The sequence below is a fragment of the Caretta caretta genome, chromosome 1 (assembly GCF_965140235.1).
Source record: "Caretta caretta isolate rCarCar2 chromosome 1, rCarCar1.hap1, whole genome shotgun sequence".
Lineage (NCBI taxonomy): Eukaryota > Metazoa > Chordata > Testudines > Cheloniidae > Caretta > Caretta caretta.
This window is the reverse complement of record NC_134206.1, coordinates 347,765,044-347,788,757: the sequence shown is the minus strand read 5'-3', so window position 1 is coordinate 347,788,757 and position 23,714 is coordinate 347,765,044. Positions and strand designations below refer to the sequence as shown.

Below are 23,714 nucleotides of genomic sequence, written 5' to 3'. Positions count from 1 at the left end.
TACAAGGAGCATTTTCTAATTTAGAAAATTAGAAAAAAATCATTAGGAAGATTTCACTAATGAATGCAGTGCATGCTTTTCCAGCTGAGCACTGGCAGGCACTCAAAGCTTAATTAACATTATCGGTTGCCACCTTAAGTGCCAGACTATATGTTTATCTGTTTGTTTATACAGTACTTCTGACTCAATACAGAGGTTTACAGACATGTATATCTCCAGCACTGAACTCACATACATATCCATAAAGAAATACCTGAACTGGGCCTATGTCTGTGTTGGAAGGGATGCCAAACATGGATGCCTTCTGGAAAAACAATTGTGCTAGTCAAGAAATACTCAATTACAGCCCAATCTTACAAGATGCTAACTGCCTTTTTGCAGGCTGCTGGGCCCCTTGAGAGCAATCAGAGCCATGGAGACAATGCTCAGCAACTTTCAGGATCAGGTCCATAGAGAGGAAGCCATTCTAACTGTAGGAATCACAATGAGCGTCTTCTAAAAGTCAGAGTGCCCAGTTATGTGTTTAGGTACCCAAATTGGTGCTTAGGTGCTAAAGTAGGCTTTTGGGAACTTAAGTGGCGATAAGTGCCTAAATCTTGACCTTAATAATAATAAATGTGCATATCTACAGCACCTTTCATCTGAGTATTTCAAAGCACTTTACAAACATTCAAGAATTAAGAGATGGTGAGCCCAACATCCCTGGGAAATAGATAGTCCCATTTTAGAGATGGAAAATGAAGCAGAGAGAGGTCACACAGCAAGACAACAGCAATGCAGGGAACAGGACCAAGATCTGACTCCCAGTTCCGTGCTTTAACCTGTAGTCAACATCTTTTCCTTCCAAATGCAGAACTGGCCAGAATTCCATAAATGCAAGCTTGAAAATTTGACTCTGGGCGTGTAAATTGTGCTCTGAGTTGCAAAGTAAAGCTATTTTGCTCACAATGGGATGCCAACAGTTTGAAGGGAAGAAGTAAATAGAGTAGAAAGAAGATAAATTTTAGAGCTCTCTTCTCCCTCTCGAGATTTTTAAATTGCCACTGGGTATTGATAGAGTGTTTGCATCTTTCATTTATGGTGCAAATGGCCATCTGCTTCAACAGATTGTTTAAAAGAAACAGAGCTGTGGGCAATCTGTCTCAGAGCTTCAAGGTGAGCAACTAACTTCATTTCATAATCAATTCAACCAAGCAGGATATGCCTAATTTCCAGGCTGACAACAGCAGACTGCAGAATGCCTACTCTTTGTTAGACTGATTTAATGGTGGAAGAGGGACAGACAAATGTCCCACTAAATATAACCACATATTCTGCTTTACCTGAGTGCCACCTACAGGACCAGATGTGAATTGAAGATCAGATTACCTGTCAAAGATCCTCTGTGGCTGAATCATGCTGTACATAATATGGGTCATGTGATCTTTAGCGGCAACTACTTCTGGAGGAGGATCATACTTGTTCACAGCAGCAACCTGTTTCCAGAGTTAGAGGCATAGGAAGGGAAAAGTGATGTCCTTGTTCTTACCTGCAATACCCTGAATAAAGTAGTCTGAATAATGATGGCTTCATATTTACAAGAGGCAATCATTATATCTTGCTTGTCTATGATTGCTCGACTAAAAAAAGCTTTTTGGGAAATTTAAATAGGTGGAAAGCACCCAAAACTAACTCATCATCTCTCTTAATTTATTCTATCTTTTCTTGGGTGGAGGGATAAGGCTAAGGGATGGGGGTCAGCTCATAAAGTACACACTCATTTTGTCTATATTTTTATTATTCATTACTTTTTCTGTTCTTAGTGCTGGTGAAAAATGCCAGAATGAAAGTCATAGAGACAGAAATCCTTCATTTATTCCCCCAAAAAGTGAAAGCTGGGGTACCACCAATGCAAGCTTCCCCCAAAATGGTCCTGAAAATGTACTTCAGCTTTGATCTAGGAGGGAGAGGTGAGGTCAGTCTCTGAGCCCATTCTATTCTTGGTCCATTCTGCTGAAACTTCTAATCATGTTACTGATCAGTGGATATTTTTTTATGTAGACAGCAGCCCATTAGGAAATAGATTAAGAGCCACTAACTTATTTCATACAGGCCACCAAACCAGAGCTATCAGATGGTAGCCCTTTTGGCTACTTCATCCCAGACAGATTTAAATCAGTGATCTAGACCCTGTCTACACTTGCTGGGGAATCATATTTGAAAAGAGTTCTAATATGGGTGACAAGGCTGGAGTGAAGAAGCTAAGGACCATTTTTAAAGGAAGTTTTCTGGCCAAGACTCCAACCTAGGCTAGCAAATTGTTAATCCTGATGATTCTAATATGGGTTTGGCCCATGCATTCTAGTCCCTTATACACAGGAATCGTGTATTTCTAAATACAGCTCCCCTGTAAATACAAAAGGAGCCCTAGAAGTGAAACATTCTACACAGTGCCAGGTTACCAACTGGTCCCTCCAGTTACTTCTTGCGGAAGGCTCTTTTAAAATCACATCCTGACTAATAAAAACAGCTAAAAGAATTACCAGTATTTTATAGCTTTCAGACAGTTCACTTTGCAGTATAAGATATCTTAAGAAAATAACAGCAGTAACATGGTGATTACGTCAAAGCACTTTACAAATATTAACTAATGAATCTAAACAACTAACTAGGGACTTCTCTAACTGTTAGAATCTACTTTTTCATTAAGAAATGTAGTCTTTATGTAATATTTGTATATTGATAAACTAGAATTGCTTTTGACAATACAACAGATATATCGTCAGATGTCAGGGTCTTAAAAGCAAAACTGAACTGAACTGATACCTACTGGCTGGAGTGTGGGGAATTTTTTCCCCTCACATAAAGCAATTTTTTATCTGCACATAAATATTTATGAAAACTAGTTGAATTTACCACCTTTGCCCAGAAGGAAACAGGATTATTTAGCACCATTCCAGAACTATATGGTGTTTCCAACAGTTGCCATATACCTTTTCTTCCACTTTAATCTTCCTGTGATCCAGCTCTGTTAGTCGGAGCAACATGAAAATCACCAAGAGCCAATATTCTGTTTGCTCCTGGTAGAAATAAGAGAAGCATTCAGTTGTTTTCACTTTTACATATATAAATATTTAAATTCAGATAGCAAATAATATCCCAAAGGCCATTTTAACATAATATTGTATAATGTCTTTCACCACGAAAGATCTCAATGTGTTGCATAAACCGATCACTTCCTCCACCACTGAAATGCAGCCACCTCTAGAAAGACATCAGAGAGCTGTTTACCATCTTGAAGCAACATTGTATAACAGTTTGGAACAGGAACTGAAGAATAATACCATATCCAACTGAAAATGTACAGAGAACATGGATGGACAGAAAGTAATTACCCATATGGGAATTAGATAACCACCCATGGCTAATACCACTAATCTTGCAAGAAGTGTTATGGGAACTTTTCTTTAGTTAGAGTATAAAATATAATTACTATGTATGCCTGTAAATCACTAAAAAAAATAAGTCTGATACATAATAAAAAAGAATCATTAACAATTAAATAAGAAGCTGACATCTTGACAACCTGCTGAAGCATATTAATTCTGAGAAAAGTCAGGTCCTGTTAAACTATTGAAATTCAAAGACAGTCGCAAAGCTGTTTTAAGATAATTGTTGTTTATTTTTCACAAGTAACTGAAAACCCTGTAAATTAACTGGAAAAAATATGCACGCATGCACGCACACACAGATGCATTTTAATGGGGTAAAATTCTGCTCTCAGGAGCTTTGTCTATTGTGATATCAAAGGGGTAGGGACATCATTTGCTATGGGGCAAGGGATGCAACAGACCCCCTTGACCTTGGTTCCCCACCTCCCCAACTTTTCATAGGTCCCTATGCTCCACTTCCCCCACCCAACTCTGCAACTTTACAGGACATAATATAATCACAGATAATGTTCTAAATGTGTTGCTCCTCCCTCACCCGTCCAGATTTTTTCTGAAACGATGCAGAATGCTGCAAGGTCAGGAAGAGGTGGTGTATTTCCAACATTTCTTTATGTTCATTCCATTGCATGCAACAACAGGCTATTCTCAAGGAAGCCACCTCAGAAATCGACAGTTATCTTAAAACAGGAGGGAGAAGATAAGCCCTTAATATTTCTTCCCCAGACATTGGAAATCACTATGAAGTTCAAAGAGGATCTAAAATCATCAAAGCAGGGTGCTAGGATCTTTAATCTTCAGCACCATCCAGGACACATTATAAATACATGATGTACAAAGACAGTACTTAAGATTTGACTCCACATTAAAGGTTTCTGTCACTGATAAATGGGCTGTTTTAGCTCATCAACCAGGGAAGATTGTAGGGCCCTTGAATGAGAAATAAGTCTATCATAAAGAAAGAAAGAAAGATGCCCATTCCAAGGACAGACAAGGTGGATGAGGGTTCTGTTGGTGAGAGAGAAGCTTTTGAGCTTACACAAGAAGAGCTCTGTGTAAGCTCAAAAGCCTGTCTCTCTCACCAAGAGTTTGGTCCAATAAAAGATATTACCTCAAACGCCTTCTCTCTCTAATATCCTGGGCCTGACAAGCTACAGCAATTCCAAGGAGAGGCAATTTTAAAAGGTGACTGCTCACTCAGGGTTCGATCTAGCTGCCACTGAAATTAATGGGATCCTTTCCATGAACTTCATTGGGAATTGAATCAGGGCCCTAACGCTTTTACGTATTTTTAGAGGGGCATGCCCAGCATCTATTCTGTCCATACATCTCTCTAACCCTTTGACATAGGATGAACTATTCACTGCAAGTATATTTTCAGTTACGTGTTCACCTCTTTCTTACCTGTACTGGGTTCCTTAACAGATTGAACACTCTGAGCAGAGGCAGGTCTTCAAGATATTCCAGCTCACCCAGTTCAGAAATCTAGTTATGCACAGAAAAAAACGATATCAGTAAAAAGCCACATAGCATAAGATAACTATGGGGAGAAAGCATCTTAGTGCCAAACTAAAATGTGGACACGAAAACCCCACTACACCTACCAAAGGTGTAACATATCCACGGCATGCAGTAACACACTTCTTGTCACACAACTCAGGTAGCTTCGATAATGCTTGGGTAACTTGCTTAGGCAAGACTGGATGGTTATTTTAAAAAGACAGCTGTCTCCAACCCTTGTATAGTACCTTGCCAAACCCTGAAGTGCCCAAATTTTTTTTGTTTTTTATGTAGTACTTGGACCCTTAGGAAATACACTAAGAACCACCAACACGTTTCATACGGGCCATTAAACAAACCGCTATCAGATAGTAGTACTTTTGGCTGAAGGGAACTAGCCAGGCAATAGGGTGCCCTGAAAGACTGTAGCTTGCAGTCAGTTCCTGCAGATTTAGAGTCACAAGCAGGAAAAAAACCTCCCTTTCTGTAAAGGACTTTTTTTTTCATTTGGTGTCCACAGCAAAGTCAGAGTGAAGGCCCTCACTCTAAAACCTGCCTGATTGGCTGCTTTTGAATGCTAAGACCAATCACAGGACTTGACAATTAAAACAAGACATGTCATCACCTACCTATATATTACCTGTGTTGAAAAACAACACAAGATACTGAATGATTCAGAATAAATGCACTGACAGTGGATGTGTGTGTAGAATGACGCCTAATCAGAAAGTCTCCCCACCCCTATTATCTGCACATGCAAGTACTCATTTGTGCACACAATTATCCCTTTGCCTATGCAATCATACAAGTTGCATTCACAAGTATGGATTTTTTTTGCGGATAAGACCATTATGCCCACTTTTGAAAAACTGGATTGTAAATTGTCATTGTCGGAGCCAGTTAATGTAAATCTTTTAAATCATTCTGTACTGTTTCAAAAATAGTATCTTTGCCCACTTATTTCACTTTATTTTGTAGGAGTGCTTTATATTTTTAGAGAGTCCTGAACTGATGCTGTGACGAATTGCAGGTTTGGTCTGTACCGCTTCTGAATTGTGAATTTTATTAAATTGTATCATGAATCTACTGTGTCATGGAAAGCTTATAGGCATATAGATCCACTCTGAGTTAGCGGGGCTGTGTCATGTCTCTTCTAGGTCAGAGACAATGGTGAGTGCATTGAATGATGGTCTATTCAAATACCTTGGGCTAATGGGTTTCCTCTAGCTGGGAGGAGAAGACACTGCCCCCAGTTGTCTGAAGATGAGGGAGGTTGAGAGCAGTGAGAAATTACCAAAAGGCAGAACAAAAGAAGCAAGTGATCCTAGCAGGAGTCTATAAAGGGAATCACAGAGGAGAATGAACAAACTGGGACTGAATGCCATTTTGTACCAGATTAAGATGAGGGAGGCTGCTGCAGGGGCAGGATAGGCAAGGGGGCAGAAGAGCCTGCCTACCTGAGAGAACACAGATGATCCTCCAAGGATTCCCAAGAGAAGGATGAGCTAGCGAGGGACATTGTGTCTTGAGTATTTTATTGTTTGTGTGATCTGTACTTAGGGTGGCCACTCACACATTCCTGGAATACTGGACATTCTGGTGCTTCTGGGAATGGTGTGAGCCTACCTCCACTAGCATGACCCCACCTCTGCCAGCGTAACCTTACACTCACAGTACATGCGAGGTCAAGCTGCAAGGGGATGCCATTTTGAACGCACTGCCTTGCGTGCAAAGCCATGCTGGCAGGGACATGTTGTATGTGAGGTCACGCCAGCATGGGCAGAACACCACACTCTTCATTATGTCGTCCCACATCTGATACTGGACAAAACTTTGTCTGGTTTCATTTCAGCACTGGACAAGGGACAAAGATTACAAAAGCAGGCCAGTCCAGTTTAAAATTGGACAAGTAGCCTGCTGGTCTCTACTCACCTGTGTTTTACATGATTAAATATAAAATGAATAAAGTTGATAGACTTAACAAATGCGTGTGTGTTGATTGCTTCACAACTACTGCATGCCCCTGAGAGAGCTAAACTGCAAACCAGAAGCATCACACCTTATGGGTGGAGTTCTGGGAGAGGTGTGTGTTTAAACACTGGAAAGTCTGAAGGGTCACCACTGTGCCTAAAGGGTAGACAGCGGATTTCAGCATTCAAAGGGGGATGCCAGATAGAAGGTCTGCACCCTGAAAGTGTGCCTAGGAAACCAGAGATTGGGGAAAGGCTTGACTCAGTTTGGGCTCCAGGAGTTTAACACAGCCCAAGGTATCCAGAACTCAGAGGTTTGGATTCCCCTCCCAGAAGGCCTAGTGAGTGGCTAGAGGGTTGCACGCTAGGATCTCAAACAGATGCATTTAGCTTCTCTGGTATTGCAACCCTCATTTTTTCATGTTCTCTGTGTGTGTGTATATATATATCTTCCTACTGTATTTTCCACTGCATGCATCTGATGAAGTGGGTTTTAGCCCACGAAAGCTTATGCCCAAATACATTTGTTAGTTTCTAAGGTGCTACAAGTACTCCTTGTTCTTTTTGCTAATACAGACTAACACGGCTGCCACTCTGAAACCTCTCTTAATATAGGATTCAGAGAACACAGACCAGCTGTTTCAGACATTTTAAGCTTTCATTCAGTTCAAGCTTTTCTGAAATTGAATAATGGAGAACAAGGACTCTCAAAAATAACCAATTAAAAACAAGTTGCATGACACAGCTTTGCACACCAGGCTTTACTCAGTGTTCATCCAACTGTCACAACTCCTGATATTAGGACCTCCTGCCCGACCTGACCTCTTCTTAGTTTCTGCAACCCCTTAATGATTCCTTCTTGAGATGCTAAAAGCTTCTTGATCTTCCAGAAGAAAAATAAGTAGGTGAGTCAGTTCACCTGGAAATGCACCATCTCTGGAGCAAGCAACGCTGCTTGTGCTACAGGCACACTTAGTCCAGTATCCATGTTTCTGCAGTAACAATGGCACTATGTTTTGATTGTGGCTACATTAAAAAATCCTCCTATTTTATATCATAGGATTCTGATTTCTCTTTTTATACAGGAATATGAAGCACCTGCTGAAAGGTAGTAATTGGTGTACCTTTTGCTTTATATTTTCCAGACCTATTCTTTTGATACTATGAATGAAGAATTCCAACAGAATAGTACTTAAAGGAAAAATGTTCCACTATGGTGAGATAACAACACAGGTGCCATATTATGATTACAGAGCAGTTAATGAGACACTTGTCTTTAAAACAGACATATTGTGCATCTAACCAAGCTAGTGTTATATTACTGCTCCAAGTTTTGTTGAATCACGAATTCAGGACAGCTGAAAGGGCCCAGAACAATATCATTTCTGGACAAAAGAAAAGGAGGACTTGTGGCACCTTAGAGACTAACAAATTTATTTGAGCAGAAGCTTTTGTGAGCTACAGCTCACTTCATCGGATACATTCAGCGGAAAATACAGTAGGGAGATTTATATACATAGAGAATATGAAACAATGGGTGTTACCATACACACTGTAACCAGAATGATCACTTAGGGTGAGCTATTACCAGCACGAGAGCGGGTGGGAAAAAACCTTTTGTTGTGATAATCAAGGTGGGCCATTTCCATCAGTTGACAAGAACGTCTGAGGAACAGTGGGGGGGGGGGGGGAGGAGTCTGTTTTTTTTGTTGAAGTATTGCCACTTTTCGGTCTGTAATCGAGTGACCAGAGAGATTGAAGTGTTCTCCGACTGGTTTTTGAATGTTATAATTCTCGATGTCTGATTTGTGTCATTTATTCTTTTATGTAGAGACTGTCCAGTCTGACCAATGTACATGGCAGAGGGGCATTGCTGGCACATGATGGCATATATCACATTGGTAGATGTGCAGGTGAATGAGCCTCTGATAGTGTGGCTGATGTGATTAGGCCCTATGATGGTGTCCCCTGAATAGATATGTGGGCACAGCTGGCAACGGGCTTTGTTGCAAGGATAGGTTCCTGGGTTAGTGGTTCTGTTGTGTGGTGTGTGATTGCTGGTGAGTATTTGCTTCAGGTTGGGGGGCTGTCTGTAAGCAAGGACTGGCCTGTCTCCCAAGATCTGTGAGAGTGATGGGTCATCCTTCCGGATAGGCTGTAGATCCTTAATGATGCATTGGAGAGGTTTAAGTTGGGAGCTGAAGGTGATGGCTAGTGGCATTCTGTTATTTTCTTTGTTGGGCCTGTCCTGTAGTAGGTGACTTCTGGTACTCTTCTGTCTCTGTCAATCTGTTTCTTCACTTCAGCAGGTGGGTACTGTAGTTGTAAGAATGCTTGATAGAGATCTTGTAGGTGTTTGTCTCTGAGGGGTTGGAGCAAATGCAGTTGTATCGCAGAGCTTGGCTGCAGACAATGGATCGTGTGGTGTGGTCTGGGTGAAAGCTGGAGGCATGTAGGTAGGAATAGCGGTCAGTAGGTTTCCGGTATAGGGCGGTGTTTATGTGTCCATCGCTTATTAGCACCGTAGTGTCCAGGAAGTGGATCTCTTGTGTGGACTGATCCAGGCTGAGGTTGATGGTGGGATGGAAATTGTTGAAATCATGGTGGAATTCCTCAAGAGCTTCTTTTCCATGAGTCCAGATGATGATGATGTCATCAATGTAGCGCAAGTAGAGTAGGGGCATTAGGGGACGAGAGCTGAGGAAGCGTTGCTCTAAGTCAGCCATTCTTACGTTCTTGTCAACTGCTGGAAATGGCCCACCTTGATTATCACTACAAAAGGTTCCCCCCCACCGCCCTGCTGGTAATAGCTCACCTTAAGTGATCACTGTTTACAGTGTGTATGGTAATACCCATTGTTTCATGTTCTCTATGTATATAAATCTCCCCACTGTATTTTCCACTGAATGCATCCGAAGAAGTGAGCTGTAGCTCATGAAAGCTTATGCTCAAATAAATTGGTTAGTCTCTAAGGTGCCACAAGTATTCCTTTTCTTTTTGCGAATACAGACTTACACGGCTGCTACTCTGAAATCTGATCTCTGGATAGTTATTTTAACCTTTAGATGTATACAGTTCATGAAGTGGTAGCTAAAGATTTCCCTACACTGTCCCATCAATGTGTCCTATCTACCTCTGGCATAAGAGGAACGCTCAGTCTCCTTGGCCTCATGGAAAAGGGAAACTCAAAAGACTCCACTGATCAGAAAACCTGCCTAGAGTACTGTCACTCTCTCCCAGAAATGACTGTTATACTAGACACTTCTGAAGGATCCTGGAATGCACCTGTGCCTGAAAAAGTTCCATTTGAAGCTACATGATGGGACATGGCCTCCCATAAACCAACAATTCCTTCCTAATGCCAAAGCAGCAAGTCTGAATTCCCTCTGCTTCTTATCTTGTTGGACACTGTTTATTCCCCTAGATAGAGGTTTTCCCTCTGGAAGTAGATAATTTATTGTTTCTTGGTTCTGCACCCTAATGTTGTTTTCAGAGGGAAATTTTCCCATAAAATCTTTCTTATTTGCTATATATGACAAAACCTGCAAAAGATCATAGAGATCAAGGAACAGCCCTTACAGCTCTACATTCTCTATTTTGACCCTCATAACCACTGTCTAAGATATCTAAATGAGGGCCATAGATCACAATGCTACTCCCTTTGCTCAGGGATTAAAGTTCAGGGATATAAGAACCATAAGTCCTGCCTCCAATCCATTCATATGGAAGAAGCTGTAAACACTTGGAAGACTGTTCCAGAGTCAGAACTGGTTCCAGACCTTTCTTCCAACCCTTGAAAGTGGGAGAAGATGAAATCCAGTGTGATCATTCGCGATAATAGAGAAACTCCGCACTAGTAGGTAACATGGTTTGGAATTTTTAGTAAAATACATTGACTCTAATACCATTGTCAAAAAAAAAAAAAAAAAAAGGAGTACTTGTGGCACCTTAGAGACTAACCAATTTATTTGAGCATAAGCTTTCGTGAGCTACAGCTCACTTCATCCGATGAAGTAAGCTGTAGCTCACGAAAGCTTATGCTCAAATAAATTGGTTAGTCTCTAAGGTGCCACAAGTACTCCTTTTCTTTTTGCAAATACAGACTAACACGGCTGTTATTCTGAAATTGTCAAAAAAAGAACACTAGCCACCTAAGATACTGACTGAACACTGAATAGTTTAATGCAACATTTTCAGGTAAATGAAATTTGAGATTTTACCAATGTTAGCAATATCCCCTTAAAGTCACTCTAGAGAAGGAGATATTGGAAAGGTGGTAATTCATTGATCAGTTTCAGTAACATTTCATTAAAAGAGGACATAAACCAAATGTTGATGAGGCAGAATTAATAGCTTTTGCCTGCTATAGAGAACAAAAAACTACATGAGGCAATGGAGGCTGCATTATTAATTCTAATGATGGACCATGCTATAGTTAGCATCCTGCCTTGTGTGATTTTAAACACTGATGTGTTTTTAAATGTTGACCTGAACATGACGCTATAAAGAGAATTCACAATGGTTATGTTAATGCTTGTAGATGTATCCTGAAAATTGGGAGAATAATCTGAATATTTCAATTTCCAGTTTTTATTGTTGCTTTTTATTTGCATTTTAAAATACATAATTTCAGGTGGGTTCAGATCATAACCACAAAGTCTTGGCTTTGAAAGGAGAATGACTCATCCATCGAGGTAGACTGTGTTGTAGCCTTGTTGGTTACAGGATTAGAGAGACAAAGTGGGTTAGGTAGTATCTTTTATTGAATTCACCAACAGAAAATGGTCCAATAAAATATATTACTTCATCCACTGAGGGTCATTTCTGAAATTAAAGACCTTGGTGTCTCAGTGATCTGCTGGGTTAATGGATTAATTGTTGCCTATATGGCCCAGGATTCAAATCCTTGTTAAGATTACAGATATAAAAGAGCTGGATAGTCTGACCCTAGTCTCCAGTGAACATTTATCTGTATAACAAAAGCCATTTTACAGTATGCATGACTGGTATTCTATGACAGAGGCCCAGGAGAAGCTCACATACTTTAAGGTCATCATGATCATCCAGTCTGACCTCCTGCATGTTACAGGATTGAGGGACATTGGCAAGATCTGTTGGGGTTGGATGCTGGAGTAGCTAAGGTATAAGTAGAGGTTCTCTGGCACAGCTGGATGGAAGAAGGCAGCACAGCCATTCAGAGGCACTGACTTTGTGATTTCCCCGAGGGTGTTGGACCCCCACTCCACTCCACCCCAGGCCCCGCCCCCACTCCACCCCTTCCCCCTTGCCTCTTCCCATCCCCCACTCCTCCTCTTCCCACACAATGCCTCCTGCACGCCACTGAACAGCTGATCATGGTGGGTGGGAGGCGCTGGGGGGGGAGGCACGGAGCTGATCTGGGTGACCGGTGGGTGCTGAGCTCCCACTATTTTTTTTCCCAAGGGTGCTCCAGTCCCGTAGCGCCCAGAGTCAGTGCCTGTGCAGCCGTTCCCTGCAATGTGGTATTCATTCTAGGGAACGCTGTCATGAGCACTAAATGCTCCCTCAGAGTTACCCACATAAACAGAAATTAGTCCAAGCAATTAAACAAGAGCAGGGAGTAAGGTTCTACTCAACATAAGCAAGGGTGGCAGAATGGGTTGTAAAGTGAAAGTCATTTCTTTCTTGTAGCGTTATGCGATTTTTGGCTGAACCTTCGAAGAGCTGAATTTCAGAAAGAGACGGTAAAGCTAAAAACAATTCAGATTAGTATGAAGGATGTTACCTGATTATTTTCTAGGTTGATCACTTCTAGTAGATCATGCTCCTCCAAACCTTCTAAGCTGCTGATTTTATTACTAGACAAGTCCAAGTTCTGCAAGACTTTCAGGTCCTCCAAACCGGTTATCTTCTCAATCTGGTTAGAGCACTGAAAATCAATCCAAAGTATATAATAAGTTCTCATCAGCTTTCATGAAAAAAATGTTTCTGACAAGGAACAACATCCTACTGTCTAAATGGGTAATTTCTGTGTTCACTTTAAATACCATTTACAGTCTTAGTAGAACAGGACAGGCCATTTCTCTTCTCCTGGGTCTTGTATACATTAGCATTGCATGAAAGTAACATTGTCCCTCATATTAATCCCATCCTCACCTTGAGATGCCAGTTTATAATTTCTCATTCTACTCAAGAAGTAACCAACGGGGCAACCTCTTGACTGGTTTATCTTCAGTGCACTACCTTAAGCAGCAGGTTGGTGATGCGTGTCAGTAAAATAAACTGGGCCCTGATTTTCTCTGCAATTTCATAGCCATGGAAGTGGCTACAGAATCCCCTCACCACGGTAGAATTGTGCCCAGAAGCCAAGCTTTCATCTATTTAAAAATTATGTTTGTTACCTATATGCCTGCAAAAAGATCAAAATGTAAACTGTACATAAACCAATATACTGTTATTTTCCTGACTCTGCAGGCAGCCTGAAACAATAGCTCTCTGATGTGTCAACTTATCTTATTCACCTCAGTGGGTTGTTAACCTAAGGAAATCTCTAGTTTGGGTAGTATCTTACTCCATTAATACCACCACTGAAATTATTGTAAGGAAGCATATCAGAATCTGATAGTTGGGATTACTCAGTGCTTTTGGGGGCCCCTGAAGTAGCTTTTCATTGTACACCACACAAGGCCTGATTCCCCTTTCTCCACAAGAGAAAACAGATGAGAAGATCACATGTTTCTGCATAGGTTCTAGGTAGTTTCATTTCTTGAAGCCCCATCAATCATACAGCCATCCCTATTATCAACTCTTAGCATGGTATAGCATGCTAGCTTGTGCGTTAATCTTGGGCCCCAATTACTGATGCAATCTGTAACCATAACCTTGAAAGCTACGTATCTCATTCCACCAGCGTCACTGTATGCTGAAAGCTATTTTGGAAGTTCAAATGCTATTAATAAATATTTAGGAACTAGAGAAATAAATAAATAAATGCATTGCAATGTTGATCCGGTTGTCTACCATTGACATTTTTCCTGACTTTTAAATCTTTGATCGGGCTATTAATAGCAAGGACACTCTCTCTTCCCTCCCTCTTCCTCATGAGACTTCTGCTCAATAAGGTACAGCTAAGAGTCGTAGTTGCAAAGTGCTGTGCAAATGGTACAAACAAATTTCTGTGCACCAAGGGATTTGTGTGAGGAATCCTCTTTTGGAAAGTGTAAACTTCCTGAGCATCCAGTTCATTACAGCACTATTCATTATTTTTTGCAAACAAGGGCAGAATATGGCCTCTTTGGCATATCTAAGCAGTTTTTTCAGTTACTGATGTTCCTTCTTCTGAACTTGAGACTGTTCTATTTTCTTTCCTAAAGAGCTCAAGAGGGAATGGGAAAGAAAGCTGAATCAACAGGAAAAAATAACCTTTTTCTGCCATGTACAGTCTGTTTACATCTTCCCTGAATTTGTAAAAGAAAACACTACATTGAAATTTCACTATTTACATCATTTTTATGTGATTACCTACTTTGCTGATTAAAGAAAAAAGAGAAGTCTTTATGTGAGCAGTCACAGTAGAATGGAAATACAAAAATACAGAACGTGGTCATATTAATAATGCTTTGCAGTTTCATAGCAGTTTTCACCTTCAAAACATTTTCAAATACAACTAATTAGGTATAAGTATTATTAGCCCCTTTTACAGATGGGGAAACAGAAACAGAGAAGTTAGGTGACTTGCTCTGTTGCTACGTAAAGAAAAGGATGAATAAGTGTTTTTTACACTGTATAAAGAGAAAAGAGATCTTTCTGAAAATTTAGTTTTCAACCAGTTCATAATTCATTTAATTTTTTTTAAATATAGGATTTTTCTCAATCTGAATCAATCTTTTCTACTTCTACTGAGAGCCAGAGCTCCAGATTCACTGGCACTGAGGGATTTGCAAAGAATGGTATGCCTGAAATACAAGAGTGCTCATTACTTTGTCCACTATTAAAAATGAACACATTCTAGTGCATATTAAAATAAGACAATCAGTTAAAGAAGTGCAAGGAACAACTGCATTTGACTTATGTAGGATTTAACTATTCTTTTCTATACTACGGTGCCATTTTGTACGTTAGCACAGAAAAAACAAATTAAAAATTTTATGGACTTAAAAATAAAGAACTTGCTTTACATGACACACTAATGTATTTATTTGCTATTAATGTGTATAAACTTAAGCAGGTACATATGTATTTTCAGATTCAAGTTCTTGAAGATATCAATTACATTATTTTAAAGATCATAATTACAAAGAAAATAAAATGAAGAGGTGGAAAAATGTACTTTGTGCTTTTACAACGATTTAAAAGCACACTTTCAGCTCATTTAAAAATATTCTTATATACGTTTCTACCACCACTTACAGCTATTACTACTTAGCATTTACGTAGCACTTTTCACTAAAGAATCGCAAAGGGCTTTACAAATAAGGCTAGGTATTATCCCCATTTTACAGAAGGGGAAACTGAGACACAAAGGCACACTGAGGTAAGCGAACCACACAGTGTGGGAGTCAGGAACAGAACCAACATATCCTGAAATAAGGCCCATGACTTATTCATTGGACCATGTTGCCACTTTGACTTCAAGAGCCTCAAAATAAGTTTTCTTCTATAATTGATGTTATTAACTTACTGAATTTTACTCATCTTGGAAAATAAATGTAGACTGGTCAGTTTCCCTTTCACCCCTCAGATCCCATGCTACTCTAAACCAAAACAACTTTGCAAGGGAATGTCTATTTCAAAACATCACCCTTTTCAATTTTTTAATTAATTCATTTTTTCTATACACATCTGATTCTTTCAAAATAAAGTTTTGATTCTTTCAAACGTTATATTTAGGGCTCACACACTGTTGATATTTTTATCTTCTAAAAGGGTTACCAAAGAGAAAATGAGATAGGACATTACTAAAACAGTATACAGTACAAAAGCAAACTTTTAACCAAAGTTTACTTGTAACCACTATAAACAGAACTATGGAAACCAGCCTTTACTTAACACAAATACATTTCTTAAGGAGATGAACTAGACCATTTAAAAAAGAAAGCCTTTATTAAAAAAAATTAACTCATCACTTACCAGACAGAGTATTTTGATAGGTAAGTTTTTCAGGCCATTGATTGTAGTGATCCTGTTGTGTGCCAAGCTAAGATAAGTCAAACTATGGCACTTCTCTAGCCCTTTGATCTCCTCTATATTATTATCTATGCATCAGTGTTGCACTTAAGGAAAATAATCACATGCAAAAAATCATAGCAATATTTAGAACTAAGTTAGCAGGTCGGTTTCTCTCTCGTATACAGACGTTCATTTTACTAACAGCCGTGTCTTCCTCCTTCCACTGTAACTTATTTGTTTCAACCACCAATTACATCTTGTCTCTCAAGCCCGAGCCCCAATCCTGCAACTGCGTGCATGTGGGCAGTTCTTTACACCTGTTGGGAGGTCCACTGAAGTCAATGGGGCTCCACCCATGTCAAGTTTTGCCTCTGTCTTCATGAACAAGGTCAGCTCAGCTCCCAGACTACTGCATTGGGCAGCACAGCATGGGGAGGAGGTGACCAGCCCTCTGTGGAGACAGAAGTGGTTCAGGACTATTTAGGAAAGCTGGACGAGCACAAGTCCATGGGGCCGGATGCACTGCATCCGAGGGTGCTAAAGCTGTTGGCAGATGTGATTGCAGAGCCATCGGCCGTTATCTTTGAAAACTCATGGAGATCCGGGGAGGTCCCGGATGACTGGAAAAAGGCTAATGTAGTGCCTATCTTTAAAAAAGGGAAGGAGGAGGATCTGGGGAACTACAGGCCAGTCAGACTCACCTCAGTCCCTGGAAAAATCATGGAGCAGGTCCCCAAGGAATCAATTGTGAAACACTTAGAGGAGAGGAAAGTGATCAGGAACAGTCAGCATGGATTCACCAAGGGCAAGTCATGGGCAAATCAGCATGAATTCACCAAGGGAAAGTCTTCTTTGAGCAGGGGCTTGGACTAGATGGCCTCCTGAGGTCCCTTCCAACCTTGATTCTATGATTCAAGTCAGTTGCAGGATCCAAGATGCAAGATTATAAATTCTTTGAGGCAGGGACTATACTTTACTATACACTTGTGCAGCACCTAGCACAATAAGACCCCAAAGCATTACTGCATAGACCATAAAACATAACAATAAATAAGTATAATATACATTATCCATGATATTATTTAGGCATTCAAATTTTTACTTGAATTTGAAGTAAGTTATAACAGTCTCAGTAGTGATTCTGTGTCCAAGTGGTGGTGACTGTGTCATTTTAATTTAAAGTAAAGCAAAGGCAAAACTAACCATATCACATAAGACCAAAATGGAATCAGACACTTTAAAAACAAGAGAATATAAATAAGAAACCCTGCTACAATACTCCAAAGTAGAATAAGCAGGATTCAGAGTGATGCCTTTATGCAATCACAGGGGCAACAATATTTCATTTTAATGTACATGAGAGAATGATACCAGTCTGAAAACTGGGACAGCGACTTCTTTTTGTAACACAACCAACCACATTTCAATTCTTAGATGCCTGTAGACAAACAATCAGGTTATTTTTTCCTTGCCAGAACCATACCAATAATTCTAATCAAATGCAATTAGGAGCTGCATTTATCCTACAAGGGTAATGAAAGAAAATACAATCTAGTTATAAGAACACAAGAACAGCGGCACATCTAGCCCAGTATCTTGTCTTCCAACAGTGGCTGGTGCCAGATGATTCAAAGGGAATGAACAGAACAGGGCAATTTATTGAGTGATCCATCACCTGTGATCCAGTCTCAGCTTCTGGCAATTAGAGGTTTAGGGACACCCAGAGCATGGCGTTGCATCCCTGACCATCTTGGCTAATAGCCACTGATGGGCCTATCCTCCATGAACTTCTCTAATTATTTTTTGAACCAAGTTATACTTTTGGCCTTCACAACATTCCCAGGCAACGAGTTCCATAGGCTGACTGTTGTTGTGCTGAATGACAGGGTTTGGCCAGCTTTTGCCACACACCCCCTAACACGGGTTGGCCCAATCTGCACTAACAGTGTCAAACTATAACTAAACCCCAACACTACATTCTAACCTAGATTCCTACCTAGTAGGATCTATCATTTTCCTACTGTAGAGCTATCATTTTATGCCTATTTTAGGCCTATGCTAGGCTGCTTGACGTATTTTGAAAAGTGCACTCAGACCACAATAGAATGTAGGACTGGAAGAGACCTCAAGAGGTCATCTAGTCCATCCCCCTGTGCTGAGGCAGGATTAAGTGTACCACACTTGATAGTTAGACAGTGACTTTCTGACAAAATAGGGTTGCTCCTCTTCCAATTGAAGCCTATGGCAAAACTTCAGTGGGCACATGATTGATATTGGTCACAGTGGACCCACTCACTCATTGATTGCCAGTAAGTAGAACACCAGCCTATTAGGTTCCAAGAGATTACAAACGTAAAATAAAAGGTGATTGCACCAATAAGATGCAGGAGATCAGTCAGCACTAACAACCGATTTTAGAATCTTAATGGCCCACTACAACTGGTTGGTCAGGTATTACTGCCTTAGTAAACTGTATTCCTTTCTGTTTTAGACAATTTCCTCTACGAAGATTAATTTATAATCCTGTCAGGTAAGTTTGTGTGTGCAACTGTCAGGAAAACTTGTAATGACCTTACCATCTGCATCACAACTCACTGAAATATGGCAAGAGATGCTTAGTTACTGTCTGCTAAGAAATGCATCCCAAACACTTTCACCACTGTAAGATATCTAAGAAATGTTGTTTCATTTGTAGATTATAAGAACAGCTTGTTTTGGCTGCCATGTCTTCTGAGAGTTTTGCTTGACACAAGTTAGGAATGGTGCCATGTTGCATTTTAAACTCTGCATTCATGTTCTGAATTTCAAATGGTCCTGATGCACTCATACACACAGTTGTTCTTCCCATATTGATTCATTTGATTTGTTGCCAGCAAATAAAGATATTGAACTACTGCATTCAAAGCAAATGAAAAATCCTAATTCCTATTCAAATCAGTGATAACAACCCTTGACCCTTTTCTTTGGTCACGTTATTTTTGCTTTGCAATAGGAAATTTGAATGGCATCTCAGTGCCATTCTCCAACAAGAATCATGTCACCTGTACACCTTATGAAACTTGTCAATAATGTAACATGAAAACCCTGCAAATGAGCTAACCACCCCTGTGAGAAATAAGAATCCTGAAATAACATCCTTCAGTAATAGGGTTACTTGAGTATAGAAGACAAGGAACCAAAATGATACAGCCTGCAATCCTCTCCTCCTGGAGCAGACTCAGGATGTAATGTGCAAGGCAGGAGAAAAGAGGTTCCTAAGGCTCAGTAAGCATTTATAAGCTTACATGGGAATACAAAAGAGCAACACAGAGCATTAGCTTAGACCGTGTCTAGACTACAGACCCTTTACTGGCATGGCTATGGTTGTATAGCCCCCTAGTGTAAATGTGGTGTGCACCAACAGAAGGAGGTTTTCTGTCCATGTAGGAACACCTCCCCTCTGAATCCCATTACCTAAGCGGACAGAAGCACGCTTCTGTCAGCACAGCTGTGTCTATAATGGAGTTTTTGTCACACCCTTGACCAAGCCTTAGAAAAGTGTAGGAGAAGGAGAGCCTTCAGGAGGAATAAGGACAGTTCTGCACAGCAGGTGCCTTGGAAAAGCAGACCGTGGAAAAACTTAAGTATCTAACACATCCTTATCAGATCTCCACCAGAATGAGGTTTACTACCCCACAACCTGGGCAGCATACTCACAGACTGAAAGGTGTTTTTGAGAACAATTTGCACCATGTGTAGTCTTACCTCATATACAAGCACGATCTTGTACACTGACATTTAATAGCCTTAACTTTCCCGGACTCTGTGGGAACCTGAAAATCAGTCCATTTTAGCTACTTTTGAGGTTACACAGCAGAAAGTTTTTTCAGTTAAAGCAGCTCACCTGTCACCAAGTTGATTTTCAGTCAATCAAATTAAATCTACATAAATGCTGAACCCCCTTCAATGCGAAAAGCAGGAACTTCCTGCCCATTAACTCTCCTTCACTGTGACGCCAACAAAATCCCGACAACTGTTAAGCCATTGATGTGCTGAGACCTTTCAAATCCTGGTGATTAACACTGTCTGTTTCCTTGTACTCCCCCCATCTGTCAGTATCCATCCATTGTCTTTTGTCTTATACTGTACTTGGATTATAAGTTCTTTGGGGCAGGCACTGTCTTTTTGTTTGGCTTTTGTCCAGCACCTAGCACAATGGGGGTCCTGGTCCATGACTGAGGCTTATTGTAATAATTGGGCCTACAAATTTACCCTAATTATGAGCTCAATTGTAACAAGTACATGACAGCTTATAAAATGTCACAATAAGCCAGAATAACAAATGTTGATGGGAAAAGGACCAAAAGAGAGACAGAAAGATTGAATTAGTCCAAATAAAAAAAAGTCTCCTTATATAACTTAAGGACTGTGTTAAGATCACGCTTGGTAAACCAGAAAAGTGTGCAACCAAAAATCAGTGAACCAAAATTGGTGTGTTGGAAACTAGACCTAATTGGTGGACAAAATAAAGAGGGAGTGGGCTATTCCACCTATCACTCCCTTTTGGGGTCCTTAAAGGAAGAGATTTGGGGAGAAAAATTGGCTACAGGTCCAAGCTTCACCATCATGGGTTCCACCCCCACCATCTCCTGGGACCCCAGAACTTCTTCATCCTAATCCTGAAAGATGTCCTGACCAGGCTGAGCCAGAGAGAGGGACCCAGATGACATCACCACCTTTGCTAGCTATAGCTGGATCCCAACCGCCACCTGGGATGAAACAGGATCAGACTTTAACAGCAGCAGCTCCAGTCTGTCTCAACTAACTTCTCTCTTCCTCAAATGGACAGCTATTATCATCTACCTAAGAGACTGTCAAACAAGGTGGTTGTTTTTTTCTTTTAAAAACTCTCCAGTAAAAAGGAATAAGGGATATTATTCAAAATGAAAGCCTTATTTAATATTTAACATTTCAAATGTGTTAACTCTTTTTCCTTCTAAAGTTCAAAGGATTGTTAATGGTGTGTTTGCCATGGTACTAAGCAGGCTGAGGTCTCTGTATACAAAACCACAGACCTTATTTAACACTGTTTAATGTTGGACAGTGACTTGATTATGTTAACATGTTTAGCCCATATATGACATCTAAATTAATACCACAGGCCCAAGTAATTATTATTTATTATTCATATTAACATTAAATTCTTTCTTTAACAGGTGTATATCATAAGAACAATCAGACTGGGTCACACCAATGGTCCATCTAGCCCAGTATTCTGCCCTGATAGTGGCCAGTATCTGAGCTTTAGAGGAAATGTACACAACAGGCAACTTTGGAGAGATTTACCCTGTCTTCCCCTCCCAGCTTCTCACTTATAGCTTAGGGAAATCCTGCATCTGAGCACAAAGGAGTTTAAGTAAACTCCAAAGATCACACTTCATATCCCAGTGCTGCAGTGAGCATTTGTTTATCATCTTTGCCATGTCTGGGGAGTATGATTCACGGCTTTCTTAGCTTTTCAGGCCATGAAGGTTTTTTGTTTTCCCTTGACAAGCATAGAGAATTTGATCTTCACAAACACTCCCACCCACCCTGCCTTTATAAATATGAATGTTTTACTAAGTTAAAATCAATTTCATCATTAGATTTAAAACTATTTCACCTTGATTTTCAAGGCAGAATTGTATGGTTGAGTGAAGCTACATAGTAAAGATGGGCAGCTACACAGAATGAACAACCTTCACAAAAACAACAACAAACTACCTTCTCCTGTTGTGGTTTCCACAAAGGATACGGTCCAGTGTGAGTTTAGTAAGTGACTGGTATGCAGACAGATCACGCATTTCAGGTATTTGATTGTACGAGAAATCCACCTCCTGAAGAGAAAAAGGACACACACGGTTGCTTTTCTTTCTTCTGCACTTTCCACTCCCCTGTGAAACTAACTGGCTTTTCCATTATATTTGTGGTGGGTTTTGTAGACAAAATAAAAGGGTCATTAATATTAATACATGGTGAGACATAACAAAAGGGTTTTTTATTAGATACATAACTCAAATTTTGGAAGCTTCATTAGCTATTCTTTGTTCCTCCTACAGACAATATTAAATGGTCCTGGCAATGATGCATAAAGATTAGAGATCAGGAAGGGAAAGCAGAGGAATCCATAGTGGTAGTGTTTCAAAATAATATACAGATCTTTGTAAACCATAGTGGACTATATCAAAACAATAGCAGAGAAAGTGGAACAATATATGACTATACTTCACACACATCTTTCACAGTATCAATTGGTACCAGTCAGTCTGAAAGGTAAGAATTGATTCCATTCAAGATTTGATTCATTTGGCAAAATCTTAACCAGTACAACGAACTGTGTAAAATGCCATTCCCATAGTGTTTGGGGTTCAGGAACGTGAAACCAAATGAGAGGTGCAATTATTTTTTTTAAATGGCAACCAGAATAAGATGGATGTGTAGGGGACAAAGAAAGTTTGATCTCTTTGCCTGGCCTAATATAGAATCTAAATTACGTTTAAAAGGCCTCTTTGAATTCAAACCTGACAAAGGACATTTTTCACAACTTACCTTGAGATTTTTAGGTGGCTTGAAATCAAAGTATGTAGTCAGTTCATTATTGGAAGCATCAAGTTCCAGTAAGTAAGGCATGTGACTGACACAAGACAGATCTATAACAAAGGGAAAACGGCAAATTAAGTAAAATAATACATAGGGAAATACATAGATTACAGAGTCATAATATAATATAGTAATTACACCCACTAGCAACCAAAAATCAATTTTAAATCATGCAAGACACAAAGCAAGGCTTGGCACGCAGTAATTCAATGTATTCGCACCTCTTCCTACACAAAAGATACTTTGTGAACAACTCAAGACAGAGATAAACGCCCAATTCCTAAATCAAATCCCTATTTTTTAAAATTGGTTTAGTTTTCTATCATCCTAATTTAACTTTGTCACCTAGAGATAAAATTTTCAAAAGAGCCTAAGTGATTTATGAGCCTAAATCTCATTTCCAAAAGTTACTTAGGCTCTTTAGTCTCATACAAGGCTGAATATGTATATTTAGATCAGTCACAAATTATCTATCTTCCACACAGCATCACTCACACCTATTTTAAGAGGTATATGCATAATAGCAGAGCATGTGATTTCCCCCCCTGAATTTAGATATTAGTAATTATTTCATAAAAGACATAATCTTAAAGGGGTCAAGAAAGGAGTGATTATCTCTTGGGAGAAGGGCCCTATTCAGTTCAGGCATCTATTTGGTACTCTACTTGGAAAAAAGTAAAATGGGCACAGCGAGGTTGTTACAGTCACAGAGGTGCACTGATCTCCAGCTCTCCAAATGTATAAGTACTAAGGCAGAGGCTACATGATGCAGCAGGTTACTGCACAGGCCTTACTTATTAATTATTATTATTAATAACCATGGACCAGGACCCATTGTGCTAGGTGCTGAGCAAACACAGAATAAAATGACATGAGACCTGATTGTTAGTCTGGTGGGTCTCGTCCTACTCCCCAGTTGTGATCATCCATAAAAGCAGCACGCAATTTGGTACACTTCAACCTCAGCTGGAAATCTTTCCCGAAGAGAACTCCCAAGACTGGAATAGCTATCACAGACATAACTTTATGTGCTCTGATGTTTGCAAGTGTA

At 39.9% G+C, this 23,714-nt stretch overlaps 1 protein-coding gene across 6 annotated transcripts in view; it reads right to left on the bottom strand.

Annotated features, from left to right (window-relative positions):
• LRGUK (leucine rich repeats and guanylate kinase domain containing) overlaps positions 1-23,714 on the bottom strand; it is an 81,330-nt gene that overhangs the window by 53,749 nt on the left and 3,867 nt on the right. For all 6 annotated transcript variants that reach the window (XM_048836705.2, XM_048836706.2, XM_048836708.2 and 3 more), the window contains exons 4-10: positions 22,613-22,713; positions 21,819-21,900; positions 16,007-16,131; positions 12,663-12,806; positions 4,833-4,913; positions 2,973-3,059; positions 1,369-1,475 (exon numbers count right to left, since the gene is read on the bottom strand). In XM_048836705.2, the coding sequence (XP_048692662.2) occupies positions 1,369-1,475; positions 2,973-3,059; positions 4,833-4,913; positions 12,663-12,806; positions 16,007-16,131; positions 21,819-21,900; positions 22,613-22,713 (727 nt within the window). The remainder of the gene's footprint in view (positions 1-1,368; positions 1,476-2,972; positions 3,060-4,832; positions 4,914-12,662; positions 12,807-16,006; positions 16,132-21,818; positions 21,901-22,612; positions 22,714-23,714) is intronic.